This window comes from Meleagris gallopavo, chromosome 2 (genome assembly GCF_905368555.1).
Source record: "Meleagris gallopavo chromosome 2, MGAL_WU_HG_1.1, whole genome shotgun sequence".
Lineage (NCBI taxonomy): Eukaryota > Metazoa > Chordata > Aves > Galliformes > Phasianidae > Meleagris > Meleagris gallopavo.
Window position 1 is genome coordinate 26263633 of NC_139405.1, and position 15523 is coordinate 26279155.

The 15523-nt window shown below is 42.2% G+C and overlaps 1 protein-coding gene across 1 annotated transcript in view; it reads left to right on the forward strand.

The window, feature by feature from the left end:
* Window positions 1-15523, forward strand: part of LOC109365930 (uncharacterized) — an 83417-nt gene that overhangs the window by 38034 nt on the left and 29860 nt on the right. Inside the window, exon 7 of the mRNA XM_085219394.1 lies at window positions 4115-4784. Coding sequence (XP_085075520.1) covers window positions 4718-4784 — 67 coding nt within the window. The 5' untranslated portion in view covers window positions 4115-4717. The remainder of the gene's footprint in view (window positions 1-4114; window positions 4785-15523) is intronic.

The window sequence follows — 15523 nt, forward strand, 5'->3', positions numbered from 1 at the left end:
AAGTCTGCGATGGGCAGCCACAGCTAAAATACATACTGTCTCTATGGAACTAGATGTGCTGCTAACACCAAAGCTTGTAATAATACGACCTTTTAAAAATGTATGTTTCATAAATGGAAAAATGAATTAAAGAGGCAGCTGGTGAAGATTTCAAGAAGCTGTTCTGCTTGATTAAACACTAGCTTCATGTAAATGTAGTATGTGTGAGCAGGGACTACAAGCACAGTGCACCTCTGACAAAGGCAGACAAATGCCAGCTCTGTCCATGTGCACGGCAAGTTACCAGGAGTTCTGTAAATTCCTGTGCTTGGAAAGCCTTTTGCCAGAAAGAAAAAAAGAGCTGTGAAGTAATAACGGTGATAACAGCATTCAATGAGGCAGGCGTAATGCCTCAGTTGATCCTGGCCTGCAGCACCATCACTCCTTGGCAGAACTTGGTGCCTGGGGATCTTCTCAGAAGTTCATTCTGACACTCAAGCTGATCTAGAACAGAGCTTATTTTTTTTCTTGACATTCATATTTGCACAGTACCTTGGTGAGATGAGTACCTCAAAACAATTACCGTGAGAATTAATACTCTGGGGAGGGGTTCCCTAGTCATTTATAAAACATCTGAGTACATTTGTGCTCTTCTGGCTTGCTGTCAAGAAACCTGGGCACAGCTGAGCTTTGTGCTTCTGTTGGTGACAAGCAACCAGAGAACAGCAAATATTGTCCCTCTTGTGTCAGTAGAAAAGCAAGTGCAAAATGGGCTGCAGGCAGACAGATTTCATTTTCAAAATGAGCATTTGATGTATAGTATTCGTTCTGCTTTCAATCTAACTCCTCTTGTTGATGCAAAGCGGCTGAAATCCCTGCTCCTGCAGCTTGTGTCTGTGTAAGAGACTGCTGATAAGTCAAATCCTCTGGGATATGCAGAGTCTGGGCAGGCATCACATGCATTTCTTCTTTTTCTGACCCCCAAGGCCATCTTTCATGCTGCTTCATGCAACTTCTTCGGGGCTCACTTCTTTACCATTTGAATGCTCTAGAAAGCATTCTGCAGGGCTTGGGCATTTCTGAAGATGGCCTATAACTCAAGCATGCAGATTCACTGTGCTTCGCCGCACCTTTTGGGAAAGAAGTATATGTGAGTTGCTGTGTGAGACCATTATTGCTTTGGTTAGGTAAAAGTAAAATACAATCAAGAGTTATTTATTTACAGCACACACAGCAGACAAAACAGTCAAAGATATTCATATATCTTTATATATTATAGAATAGTTCAATTGAAAAGGTCTGGTAAGAGCATCATGTCCAAGAGCAGCTTAGGTAGAAAAATATCCTCTTGGGCTTGGACCTCTGAGATCTCATCTCGCTGTGCCCTCTGGCTGGTGCTCTTCTGGCAGACATGTTCCTGGGGGCTTTGCCACCTCCTTCATGGTGGTCTTGGACATACTGATGGAGTTGCACAGTGGTAGGGGTAAGACTAACTGTTTGTGCTGAGACTTACTTTTATTTTTTGCTGCTGTGACTGGTTGTCTCTTGCTGGATTGCTTGTTACACCTTGTGGATCCTGAGGCTGCACGAATGCTTGAGCTGACACCAGCAAAAGGGCAGGTGAGAGCAGAATGGAACAGCAGTCCCATCCTGGTTTAACATATCTCTGAAATTATGGCCTCACTGAAAATTTCTGACTCAAGTACCTTCTCATTTGAGCCAAATATTTGGTGTCCATCTGTTTTATCTACAGAGATACTTTATGCAGTTTTCTAAGCAAGTTAGATGTATGTAATTGCTTACTGGCTTTTGTTGGAGCAGACATGACAGTGATTTGCAACTCTGGAGCAGTTTTCTGTCCAGGGATACAGCGATAGATGGAAATCTCAGAGGTGTTGGAACCAGTTGCAGGATGAGGTAAATGCTAAATGTGAAGTAAAGCTAAATGTGAGGCTTGAACTCTCTGCTTAACCCTGGAGACCTTCCCCTCCAAACAGGTGTGTAGAGTGTTGGCAGCTGCCACAGCTTACACTGCTGCCTGCCCAGTAGTGAAGGGGCATGCACGTACAGACACAGGCACAAAATCATTGCAAGACAGAAATTACACTTCACCACACACAGTTTAATTGCCGCTCACCGAATCATAGAATCGTTTGAGTTGGAAAAGACCTTTACAGGTCATCTAGTCCACTCCGCCTTGCAATGAACAGGGATACCTACGTTTACACAGGGTGCTCAGAAGGTTGTGATTCTTGATCACCTTTCCATGGCTGTTGAAGTTGTGTGGGTTACTAAATCCTATTCTTCAGAAAATATGGTAAACTTGATTTAGTTGTTGCCATGTAGACAGACAATATCCACTAACATCACAGACAAGGTTGGCCAGTGAAGCCTAGGGAACTATGATGTGCAGTATAATTTTCTTTTCTCTAGGAAAATGCATTTTTTGAACCAAAAAGGTGAAAAAAATACACGGTACTAAGGAGCACGGATTAGTGGGGAAATATTGGTGGTAGATGGACAAGATGATCCTGGAGGTCTTTTCCAACCTTGGTGATTCTGTGATTCTATAGGGCAGGCTGGGCTAATGGCTATGTACGAAGCAGTGTGAGTCAGAAGTACAAATTAGCAATAAACTCTCAAATAATACAACTTATATGATAGGAAAAAAAATACATCTCATTGACATGTGTTTTGTGAGGGGTTAGGAAAATAAACGAGATACCTGGAACAATTGAATGGAAGAAAGTGTTTCAAGAGAACCAGTTTCACTTAAAAGTGTAGCAGGTAGCAGCCCAAAACCCAGATCGGCTCAGCAACACTGCTGTAATGTCACTGTTGCCCCTGTCTAGGCAGAGCCCTGCTTTTGTGGGTTCTACATGTTAGTAAATTTCCAGTTATGTAACTTCTCCTGTTTTTAAACAAGTCTAAGTGAAAAGGGAAATGCTGGCCCAGAGGATGCAACTGGATAAATGAAATATTAAAAAAAAAAAAAAAAAAAAGAGAAGTCACAGGGAATTAAATCAAAATTCTGGTGAAGCCATAACCTTCATTGCTGTAACAGAGAGAAGTGAGACCTGAACAAATGTTGAAAAAATATTTTCTTCTTTCTTTGCAAAGGTTCAGCTAAGGAGTAACTCAGCCTTATGTAAGAAAAGTCTGGATGGGGCATAAATAAATGCAAGTCACTATGAAGAATTTTCAGATTTTCTGTGAGGATCTTTTCCTTACAGGGTCTTTGTACTGGAAACAGAAAATGAAAGGGAAAGATTTGCATCAGAATTCTAATGGCTATAAATACGGATGAGATTATGCAAACCACAAGAAAATGTCATTTGCCTCCCTTTGCATAAATGTGTGGAAAGGGGGTGGTAAGAGCACATACAAGGCGATCTTCACAGGAGAAGTGTAAGACTGTGGTTAAAAAAAAAGACCAGACACACTACAGACATGGGATCTGTGAAGAAACGAGAAGGAGACAGTGATTTCCAATTGCTCCAACCTTTCAGAAAATTATCACTTCAGATCAGCCTCTGATATGTGAGGCACGCAGCAATCACGTGTACCTGAGGATGCTGTTCCCTGGCTGTGCAGGCACGTGTCACGTCACCTTTGCTGCAATGGCCACCCATATCTGAACACTGGGTTGTAAAACTGTTGCTCCCAGCCCAGGATTACTTTATGGAGCCAGGACAGACACTCAGTCTCTCTTGAAGCCTGTTTATCTATCCGGAAGCTTTAGAGTGTGTTACCCTCCCATTTATGTTGGTTTAATGCTCTCCCAAAGCTCTCTAATTTTTCCTTTCCTTTCCAGTTCCCACATTTGGGGCTTGGAATATCTCTTTCTATTGGAAAACGGTCATTGGTTTGGGTGACAGCTGAATCATTCTCTAAAGACTTGTGATTTTTTTTTGAAAAAAGGCTCTTTAGGCTCTATCCTGACTGTCCAGCTCATAAAAATCTGGTTTCCTTGGTTTGGGTGATTCCCATTTACTTTTATGTGGAATGCGATTATTAAGCGAGTAAATAACTTTTATGTCCCACGTCGTGTGCCATGTTTGACTTACTCTCCTTATTGAAGCTAACATCTCTTGGGATCAATTGACTGTTGCTTTTGTCCTTTTTCCCCTCACAGGTTAAAAACGATGGTTCTATTCTTAAAGGGGAGCTGACTGTGGTCATGCTGAGCACTTCTCAGGATGAGACCTGCCCAAATAACCTCGCATTAAAATTCCATGTCTGAAAGCAGCTTTGGAAAGGTAATGGCAAATCAATTTCTTCTGAGGAGGATAAACAACTGGCAACAAATGTAGGCAGGAAAGCGTAGCTGTTCAGAGCATCCTGCAACAGGCTTCTACCTTAGTTTCTGCTTGCTTTCTGCCTCTTGAAGAATAAATGAAAATGTATATAGAGAAATGAGGTTCCTAGAAAGAAGTTCAAATTCCAGATGGATGATACCACCCAGGCACCAGCTGTTGAGGAGGTAACAAAGTCTGCTTTAAAAAAAAGAAATCATCAGTGCCAAGATGCTATTGCTGCACTTTGGGGTTTTGCTTTTGCTGCTCTCATCTTGCTTTTAGGGCCACACGTGTCCAGGGTGTGCGTACAGTCCTTGGTATGAGAATCCTCCTCTCGATTACCACTGGAGAATGTAGCATGTATCAATATAAATATCGTTTTGTTAGAAGTGAAACCTTCGTCAAGCAATACCAAGAAGCAGTCAAAGGTCACCTGGGCAATGGAAATGTCTTCCATGAAGGCTGAAGCTCACAACTCTACAAGAGAATCCATGGTGATCTCTAGAGGTGAGAGGTTGCTTTATCTGGGTTTCCATTCATTTCAAAGACTTGCAGTCACTGCTCTTTCATATTCACAAAATGTGCTGAGCGTGATATACTAGGATGTGATGACATCTAAGTTTAGCTGGTGGGGCAGGGGTGGGGTGTGCATCAGGTAGGAGGTCTTTTTGCATGGTGCTTATGTCATGTGGATATGTTCTGGGCAGTGCATGCCAATATCTGCTGACATGGAGATGAGTCCAACACGTAAGCACACACTCCTATGCAATCACGTGTGTGATAGGGTCTCTCGTGTCTTTACTAAACGCTGCTCAGCAGAAGGAAACCAGGTTCTCTCTGGGTTACCAGATTTGCTAATATTAGATTGCTGCAAGACTATTGAATGCTAGGAAGTGATCAAAGGCACAGAGCAGACTCCAAAAGAGATAAAGTGAAATGAATGAGACTGCCAGGTTCTCTTGCTGCTGTGACTGTCACCAAAAAATGTTACTGTTTGAAAGAATGCACTTCCACTCCTTCCAGTTCATCTTAGAATGCCCCAAAAAATTGAGTTTGTGAAGAATTGTACATCACCTAGAACTTACTCTATTGGTCCACAAACTAAGTTTTCTCTGTTGTTCCTTAAATGGAATTATCATTTCAGTGCCTCCAAAACAAAACTTTATCTCTCTGTTCTAACATAGTGCTGTTAAGCATATTGAATCTTTGTTGTTTGTGTGGATTTTTTAGGAAACTTAGAAACATTCTAACCCTTTTAATTTGAATTAAATGTTTCAGGCTGAGCTGAAATAATGTCTGCTTTTCCTTTTTACGTTGTTTAGAAAATATATATATATATATATGTATATATTTTGTTCTGACAGAACCAGTTCAGCCTTTCCTCTTCCTTTGGTTGGAAACTTGAAGCTAGGAGTATTTGCCAGCTTTAAGTGAAAATTAATAAATATTCTTTAGACACTGGGTGAGATCTTTAACTGGATTTGAGTGTTGTAATCCCACTGAACTCAAAGGAACCAGACTGATTTATACCAGATGGTTATCTGGACCTCCAAGGGGAATGTAATCAGCATCAGGGATTAAATTTGCCATTAATACACAATGATCTGTTTACATCAGCAGAATTACATCTGTGCTTCCTCACAGATAAATTTCTTCCAAGTTTCCACTAGTAATGTTGTCATCCTTGCACCACGGGTCGTGGTTCAAACTGGTAACAGAAGCCCAGGAGGATTTTGCTGGAGCACTGCTTCAGCCCTTGGGCCCAACATTTATTCCAGTGTTTGTGCCATCCTGGATTTTAAACAGTTTGTCATCATCTGTTCATTTTGTGTGCTTGCACCAGAATGAAACAGAATGAAGGGGAAAATCATTGCTTTCATTGCTTGTTTGTTTGTTTTGATGGGTGAACACAATGGTAAGAAAGTACATACATACATGTGTATGCACACACATACTGATGTCAAAGGAATGTTATACAATAGGAATGCTTTGTATGCCTAACAGAAAGACCACTAGTATGAACAAACTAGTGGGGAAAAGCTCACTAAGCATGTGCACTCATAAGAAGGGAAACTGCTGCAGTTTGTAGGAGTAAAACAAAACCTCTGATTTATGGGCACAAAGGAATTGAAGAATTTTGTTCTTCTCGGTTTTTCTCCAGTGACTTTGACAGCTTCTCTGCGTTTGAGGAGATACAGATTTTCAGGCTGGCAGGGTGCAGTGGACAAGCTGCTCTCCAAAGCTGATGCTGATCTTTGATTTGTATCTTCGGTATTTTCCTTTTTGGACCAGTTAGTACCATTAAGCTCTTGCCTGTCCTGGTTTGGTATGCAGCAGCCTGTTGTCTCTAGAATGATTTGAGGAGGGTTTGTTCTACCTATTCTAGAAGAGGCTACAGTTCCTCTTCTATCTTAATCCTGAGAGGGTGAGTTCCAAAACCTAGAGAGATATTTGAGCTGTGCCTGGACCTTGTGCTGGTGCACATGTTGAGCACTTGTCCTACACTTTCGTTAAATCTGTGTTTGTTGCAGGTGAGGGACTGAGCATGTCACTTTAGGTTGGTGGTATTGTTGAGAGTGGATCTTGCCTGTCTGAGAAGCATGAGCTTTTCTTCCACCGTACTATTTAGCCCTTTTCTAGATCAACGTCAGTTATTTATATGCTTGAAATGATTAAAAATGATTAATATGGTGAAAACTGTCTAGGATTTATAATTTGCTATGAGCAATTTAAACTAATTTTAGCAGGATTGTGTGGAAATGTGGACAAGAAGAGGACTGTAGGAGAGGAGACTGCACTGCTGAAGTAGGATGGGAAGCAGAAGTTTTCCAGTGTGGGTGGATAGGTGTGGGTCTGCAGCACTAACATAGATATTGGATGAAAGTGAGTTTTAGTCAGCCTTGTAAATGTTGCCATAATTCCTGCAACCCACATGGGGTCTCGACCCTGAATTTGGAAACAACTAGATGTGTGCTCAGGGAAAGGAAGTCTCTCATGCGTCCCGGGCCAGCCCTTCCAGTGACTTTAGGTGACCTGCTGTAATTCACTGGGACTTTTTGATGCAATACAGGCAGGGCTAGAAAACTCTCACTGCTCTCCTCGCAGAGTGTCCTTGCAGAGTGACAAATCTTCTCTACCCCAGGGAAGCAGGCAGCATGGGTGAAGGTGCTTCTCCTGGGACAGCTGTCCTTTAGTTTTCTTAATGTTAACAGTTTATCAGTTGTGCTTGTGCTATAGATTTCCTCTTGGAAGGGGGGATGTCCCCTGAGGTCTGGCACATCTCTGCCTCCCAAAGGAAGATTTGGAGTGAGTGATAGTGGGTCCCATGGGAAGCCGTGGCAGTCATGGGAGATCCCTGAACACCTGAACCTGCTGTGCTGGAGGGCAGCAGAAAGACTGTGCAAGATGTGCATCCCCTGGGCTCATCCTGCTGAGGTCAGGGGAAATTATGCCCATGGCAGAAAGACTTGGTCTTGATGCGTTTGAGAGTGGAGACATTGCACAGCTGTCTCCTTACAGGAACCCTGGCCTTATCCAATGCTTTGTTGTGTGTGCCAATTAACCTAAGGCTTGCTTTTGACAGAGCTTGCTTGCTTGTACAAGTCCTGCTTGTCCCGCATTTCTGCTCGAAATGACTAATTGCACAAAAAAGAGCTTTTTAAGCATTAATAGGATTTTTGAACATCTTGACAAAGAAACAAGAGTCCTTTAAATGTCTGCCTTCTTGCAGCAGTGAGGACCAAACCTTGGGAGTTATTTAAAGTAATATATATTTAATTGCATCTTCTAGCTGGGAGAGGCACTGGGATCTTCTGTATAATACCTTTCAAGGTGACCTTTGCACAGCTGTGTTTTCTGGACGCGCTGTGGTGTCGCTGTTAATAAAGGCACTCATTGGAAAAACAGCATCACCCATGTTACGTCTGTTTGCTCCCTGTAGAGCTGCAGCACTTGGGAAAGTGTTGGTGTCGCTATGCCTTGTGGTCTTTGGTAGAGGAGAATAAGGGATGCATGGACAGGTGGGGGCTCCACTTCTTTCCTTGCCTCGTGCATGCTGCATGCTGTGCTTGTTACTGGCCTGAGGTCTTCAAAATCAGAGTTTTTTACAGTGATCATAGGTGTAAAATCAATGTCTCTTGCTCCAGAGTTTTTCATGTGGTCTTGGAAACTGACCTGGAGACAGTTACCCCTCTCTATTAACCAACTTTATGTACCAAAGCTACATCAGGGCTGATGTATGCCAGTGGAGGAGCCTGGTTTTCCTCAGCTGCCATTTTTCGCTAATTATTCACCTCTAGTTAAGGCTATGGAGAGGTAATCAAATGAGAACAGTGCATTCTCATGCTTTACAAAACATGGGTCTCTCGTACAGAAAATAAGAGTCAGCATCAGGCAAAGTTTCTGTCCTGGCTGCTCTCTGTTCATGCTTCCAGCTGATGGCTGCCAGAGAAGCCACTGGGTAGCAGATTGGTGAGTGAGCCTGGTTCCTGCTGACAGGTGTCCACCTTGCAGTTTCTGTAGCTGGCAGCCTCGGTGGCAGGCATGGCTCAGAACTTCAGACCTGAAGGAGCAGGAAAAACAAACAGCGCTCGCATAACAGGATGTGACTGCCTTGCTTCCATGATTCACATCCTGAGCTGCAATCCCCTGGACTGGTGCAGTCCAGCGGCCAGATCCTTGGCTGACTGATTTCTCTTTGAGCTTCAGGAGGCATTTTGATATTACTGCTATTTATAAGGAAACTACTACTGGCCTGATTTTGTCTGAAATCCCAACTCCTGGCTCTCTCCAGAGATGAAAATTCCTGCGTCACTGAGGGCTATGAAAGGGGCTTTGTAGCACTGCCAGTTTTACCTAGGATTTGGATGTAAAGGTCATTTAAAGTGGAGGCAGCCTCATCTCCTATTATTTTTTGCAGAGTTGATCTAAGAATTCATTGGGGAGAGATGTAGTGAGACTTCTGGTGAGAGGATCATCCAGTATACACTTTTGCTTTGTGCAAATATCTCCTTTCCCCCACACCATCTTTTCCCCTGACTTTTCATCCATCTTTGGCATGTTCCAGCTGCTGAATTTTATTGAGGTGCTTTTGGGATGGGACATCTTGGGAGCATCAGTTTCATGCTAGACCAGTGACACATCTTACTTTCTTTCACAGCATCTGAGTGCCAAGCAGGTAGACTCGGATTCCTTTTGAATGACCAGAAAATTCCCAGATGCTGCCATACAAACTCATCTGCCACTCCTCTAATCTTCCTGAATAATGGTCCCCACTATTTATGGCCCAGGGAACATGTTGAGAAGGAGGAAGGTGCATGATGCTTGTCGTTGATGTCTGTGAAAAAGGAGTGCTTGTGGCATACTCACAATGCCAGAAGACAGCAGCTTTTATCTGATGCATCACTATCCAAACTCAAGTTCTAAAACATGCAGCTGTCTTTTCCCCACATCTCTGCAACCTGGAAACCTGAGAATTTATCAGTCTCCCTGATAAAAAGATAGTATTATTGCTATTTTTCTAATTTCTTGCTCTTCTTTTAAAAAGTATAAGTTCCTGCAGCTCACATGAGTTTTCTTTGAACATGACAACAGTTTTTTATAGCCCATTTCCTTTCCCTAGTTAAGTTTAGCTCCTGGTTTTCTTTTGTCTTATTCCACAGGCTGATCTCAAAAGAAGTTATTACACCTCTTGTGTTTTCTTCCTGCCTGCATCAAGTAGTTTATAATAATAAAGCTTTATATCAAATTGATGAGAAAAATATGAAGGAGAAAAACAAATTTCCTTTCTGAAGCTCTCATGCCATTGAAATGCTCATAGCAGAAGGCTGGGTGGAGGTGCTAACCCAGACCAGAGATGATGCAAAGGCAAATCACACGGGCTCTGTAGGGCTGTGGGGTCTGCCACGATCCCTGGAGAAGACTAGTGCCCTGATAAGGTGATTATATCTGCAAAACAGTAACATGGGAAAATTTTTTGGGTAACAAAAAGTTCAAGAATGCCCCAGTGTGATTGCACAGCTTGGGCTGAAAACAAGCCTGGAGCAGAGCAGCAGATCAAAAAAAGATTTGAGCTCTCCCAGCAGTTTGCTATCTCAGATAATCTTCTTCTATGACATTAATTTCCTTGGGCAAAAGATTAAGCACTTTTGACTGAATTATAGTGATTTTAGTTTCTGCTGTCCTTGCATATTACTGCAATTATCTGTACAGTCTACCAGCTGCCCTGCTGCCATCAGAGAGCCCAAAAGGTTAATAATGGCTCAACTGAAAATTGCTAGGTCTGTTAAATGTGGGAGGTATGTCAGTAGCCCATAGAATGAGCACCTCTGATGTTTATATGGAATTAAAATCATACATGTGCACAAACAACGTCTGGTCACCACTTAGCAGGGGCGTTTTGTGGTAATTTTTAGATGAAACTTCTGCTGCTTTTTTTCCACGGGGTAAATTCACTTCCTCTAGCAGTCCAGTTAATGGGCAAGGGAGCATCTTAAAGGTTATGTGCTGCATTGCTGAAGAAAAATGTCTAAACTGTGGACAAGGTGTGATTAAACCAAGACAACATTCAGACATCGTAGCTACTGCCTGGGCTAAATGGGTAAAGCAAGGAATTTTAATTCCAAAAGCAGAGAGTGAGCAAAGGAAGGCTTTATTAATTTTTCTCATGCTGTAATATATATCCTTTCTTAGACTGTACCCCTTGAAAGCAGTACCACAGCCTGCACTAATGCTAGAAGCAGCTCTGTCAGATCCTAGTAGAGGGCCCTGTGTTAGTATAGTGGCAAGTCACTGTGTTGTGTGGATCCTGTTTTTGCTTGGCCCCAGCACATGAAGGGTGGCCCAGTTGTGCTGTCTAGAGGCCCTCAGCCCCAGGAGATGCTCTGACGCTCACCAGGGTTTCAAAGCTCTGTTAATTGACACTCTAAACCAATCGAATTTAACAAGAGTCTTTCCACTGACATCATGGCTGTGATTTATACCCTTAATACATAGCGCGTTGTTTTGAATGTGAGACTTAATGTCTTCATCAAGCCTGCAGCTTTCCAAGTCAAGTATGAATAAACAGAGAGAGAGGAGGGGGGGAAAAAAAACACAAACCACAAGACAAGTTTAAGAGATTTCTGCGTATTCGTTAGAGGCAGATCTTGACTAATGCCAGGAAGCAGCGGGAAAGGGTGTCTTTTGTCTTGGAAATGGAAGTCCACAAGTCTCCTGCAGCCAGAACACCACATCGATGTGTTAGCTTCTGCCCAAAGAGGAACCTGAGCCTTGCGTGCAACACTTGGACCAGTGAGAAGGTTAATGGACTCGCCTTCGCTGTCAGAAACCTTGCCTACTTACGTTAATTAAATCTGTCAGCCCCTCTATTTTCCATCTATTTTTAGTCTGGTTTTCTAGGGAACTGAGGCTTATGCAGTCACAGTGGCTGTCTGTCCATCTGTTGGTTCCCTCCGCTACTCCCCGTAACTTTCAAACTGTCAGCAAATTTCAGCCAATCTGGAAAGACGAAGAGGCATCTCAGAGACATTGCGATGCTTATGAATTTCATGAGGACTGCTGGAAATTTGACAAAGACTTGATTAATGTCCCCTCAAGGCAAAGCTGTGATCACTCAACCATTGCCCTTTCTGTTTGTCCCAACTAGGCGATGTACAGCAACCATCTGCCCCATTGACATGTGTGTGGCTTTAAAACCAGCTACAGCATGTGCTGCCTCTTGCTCACCCCAAAGCAATGGGAAAGCAAAGGTTTTGTGGGAGATGTGACTGGGGACTTGCAAGGGATGTGAGGAACTGTGGGGTGTCAGATGGAAAATAGAAAGAAGTTAGAGCACTGTGGTGATGGTGACAGCAAAAGAAGGTACTGCACTCAGTTTTTCTGGGATGCAGTTGTTTGAAGGAGCAGCAAACACTGGAAAAACTGGGAATGTTGTGGTGAGGACTGAGAGGTGTGCTGTGATCCTGAAGTTGAAGGGAAAAGATACTGGAAAAACACAGGTTAAGGTCAGTTGTAGTATGAGGGGCATAGCAGCAATCCCTTGGACACTGAGTAATGTTATCTCAGCTGCTCATAGAACAGCTCACTTTATCAAGCACTTTTTTTGGCAAGGTTAGAACAGGGAATGATTGAACTTATTCAGAAAATATGTTCTCGTGATTTCTTTTGGGCTTTGCAATTATGCTGATAGAGATAGCAGATCTTTTTCATGATACATTATGGCCAGAAAACGTACTTACCTCCTGTGTTACTTGCAGCACCCATTAGATTTCTTTGATTCCAGAAGTTCGTTTTTCTTAAAAGGATGATTGTTTTGCCCACGCCACTGAGACAGAGCTGCACTGATTAATAGAGGCTTTATGAGTATTCTTTGTACTGTGTGAGGAGGAGCATTCTTTACAGCTATGTGAAAGCTTACACTCACTTGGATGGCAGTCAACATGCCTTGGTAGATGAAGCATTGGCCGTCTGTGTATCATTAAGAAGCTCGAAGAGTCAGTTCAGTCCAGACAGTAAACAATGAATTGCTGACCCTTTCAGCTCTGCTGGGGCTAAAAAACACCAGTGCACACATCTGAGCCCTATCAGTGGAAGCACACAAGGAATGGATTATTTTGGTGATGGTTGCATTTTTATTCTGAATAATCTGATGGGAGCCTGATGGTGTCCAACACATCCATTCTTGCCTTGTGATTCTCTTACCGTCTGAAATGTTGTTAGTTTTAATGACATAATTATCCTTTATATATCCAGTTAAATGTGTGGGTTGGATTTTGTTGTTGTTGTTGTTCTTTTTTCTTTCTTTTTTTTCTTTTTTTCCCAAGTTATAATTAGTTTCCCTGAGAGGCAGCAGCTTTAATGCTTGGGTAGTTTTCTGAGAAGCTGAGACCGAAAGAAGCTTTTGGGAAATGACAATTCTATGTCCATGTTTTTTATTTGGTATGCTTTATTTCAGTCTTTGTCTGAGCTGAATGCTCTTGTTGACTGACAGAAGATACATTGATTCAGTGAAATTAAGCAATTTCAGGCCTGCCTCACAAACAAAAACATATGAAGAACTTGTATATTGACTGAAAGTAAAGTTATTTTCTAAATTTTACTTAAATGGAAAAAACATACTTAAATGGAAAAAATGCACACCCGATCCCCCTGTCCCCAGGGCACTAATTGTCCCTGACCTGAATATTTTTTTTTTGCTGAACTCTACTGGAAGTTTATTTCAACAGAAAATTTTGTGATAGACGTGCGCTGTGCAAGAGAACAATATGCTACAAAGCAACAACAGTATAGGTTATTCATTATCAAGGTAGTTCTAATAACATGAGAGTACTTAGTGTATCTTGAAAAAAATAAAGGGAGGTCTGGGAAAAATGGTCATTGGCTTGTAAATTACTGTGTAGTCTTCTCCTGTTTTCGTTGCCTAAGGCAGCCCATGCCTGACTCTAATACTGCTGCACCCACACAGACGTGGAAGAGCTCTGTAGTGGGCTTATAAGTATTATCCATGAAAGCTTGTCACAAATCACACGAGTGGTTGTCTTGAGAAGCTTAATACATGTGGTTATGTACTGATTATGTTATGTCCTGGTATTATGCCATTGTTAGGAAACAACAAAGAATGTTTTTTTCATGTGCTTTATAGAGGGCTTGTGGTGGAAATGCACAGAGGTAAGGGCTCTCTCAGCATGAGTAGGAAGAAATAGTGATTTTGCCTGTAGGTTATGGTATCAATCTGAAGCCAAAAAAAAAAAAAAACAAAAAAACAAAAACAAAAACAAAAAAACAACTAGAAAATAGATAGTTTGGAGAGCATATGAAAAGTCTTGTATGGTCTGCCTGTGTGGGAAGTTTCATTATTATTTTGAGGTGGTGATGGTGGTATCATGTTTCCCCCACACCCCCTTACACTGGATACTGGGGAGCATCTTCCTCAAAATAAGGGGAAAAGGAACCATCATTTTTTTTTTGGAATTACTTTGCCCATCCAGTTTCTCCCAGCATCAAGCTATACCAGAGCAGAGGAGCCAGGCCTTCATCACTTCTGTGAGACAGCAACTGGTTTCTCTCCATGAAAGCCCATAGCAGGTAGAAATGGAAAGGTCTTGGCAGGTCCCTTAATCTCTCCTCTCTCCTTTTTTACAGTACTTTTGAGAATGATGTGTCCGAGCTAGTTTTGCCTCTCTTTTGCAAAGTACTTCCAATCCTCTAGTTTAGATGGAAAGCTGTTCCCAGCTGGAAAAACTCATTTACTGGCACAGTCAGAGTTATAATTGGTTTGTATAGATTTAGTGCAACTAAAAAGAAGAAAAAAAGAAAAAAAAAAAAGAGGGAAAGAGAAGAAAATTCCTTTGCCATTCCATACTTGTTATTTGTGAAGTTGTGTAAGCTGTCAGTAAAGTGTGCTTTTGAACAATCAGGAACGCTGTGGCCCCAAAAGACCATTGGTGGTAGTGAGGAGACACGGTGTCTGTGGCTCTGGCTTGGGCAAAATGTGCTACATAGTTTTCATTTTCTGCATGCATGATTAAAATTAAGGACCAAAAAAAATCTTGGCTCCAGCAGTGGGAACCACACAGATGTGAACTGGGAGGAAAGCTGATTTTTTCTCGCTGCTATGTCACTGCTTCCTGTGACCAGAGTTTTTTGCAGCACAGGCAAAGATATGAGTTATCTTTTTAATAAGTAATGGGAAAAAGTGCAGTGTCCAGGATCTCATAGTTTTCTTTCTGTGCCTTATTTTGGGTGGATCTAATAGTTTCCAGAGCTCCAGATCCACTGGAGATTTTCTCCTCTGATTTGACATCGATCTGATGATTTTAAAGGTCTTTTCCCACCTTATGATTCTACGCAGTGTTTTCTCAAACTGCTCCATGCAGCTCTCTTCCTAAAGCCATAAGGCACACACACACACCATAAGCCTCGTGTGTTGTGTGGAAGAATACATGAATGAACTGCGTATGTATTTAAATGCTCCATGTGGTCATGAGATTCACATATCATGGAATCATCATAGAGTCTCAAAATGGATTAGGTTGGAAGGCACCATAAAGCTCATCTAGTTCCAACCTCCTACCATGGTCAGGGTTCACACCCACTAGATATTCTACCTTCCTCTCTTGTTAGGGGCCTTATGCATCCGTTGCATAAGAACCACACTGCCAGGTGATGGGATCAAACGTATATCAGTGATACACATTTCCTGAGGAGGAAAGCAGGCAGCCGGGCAAGGATATTACATGTCCCTCAGC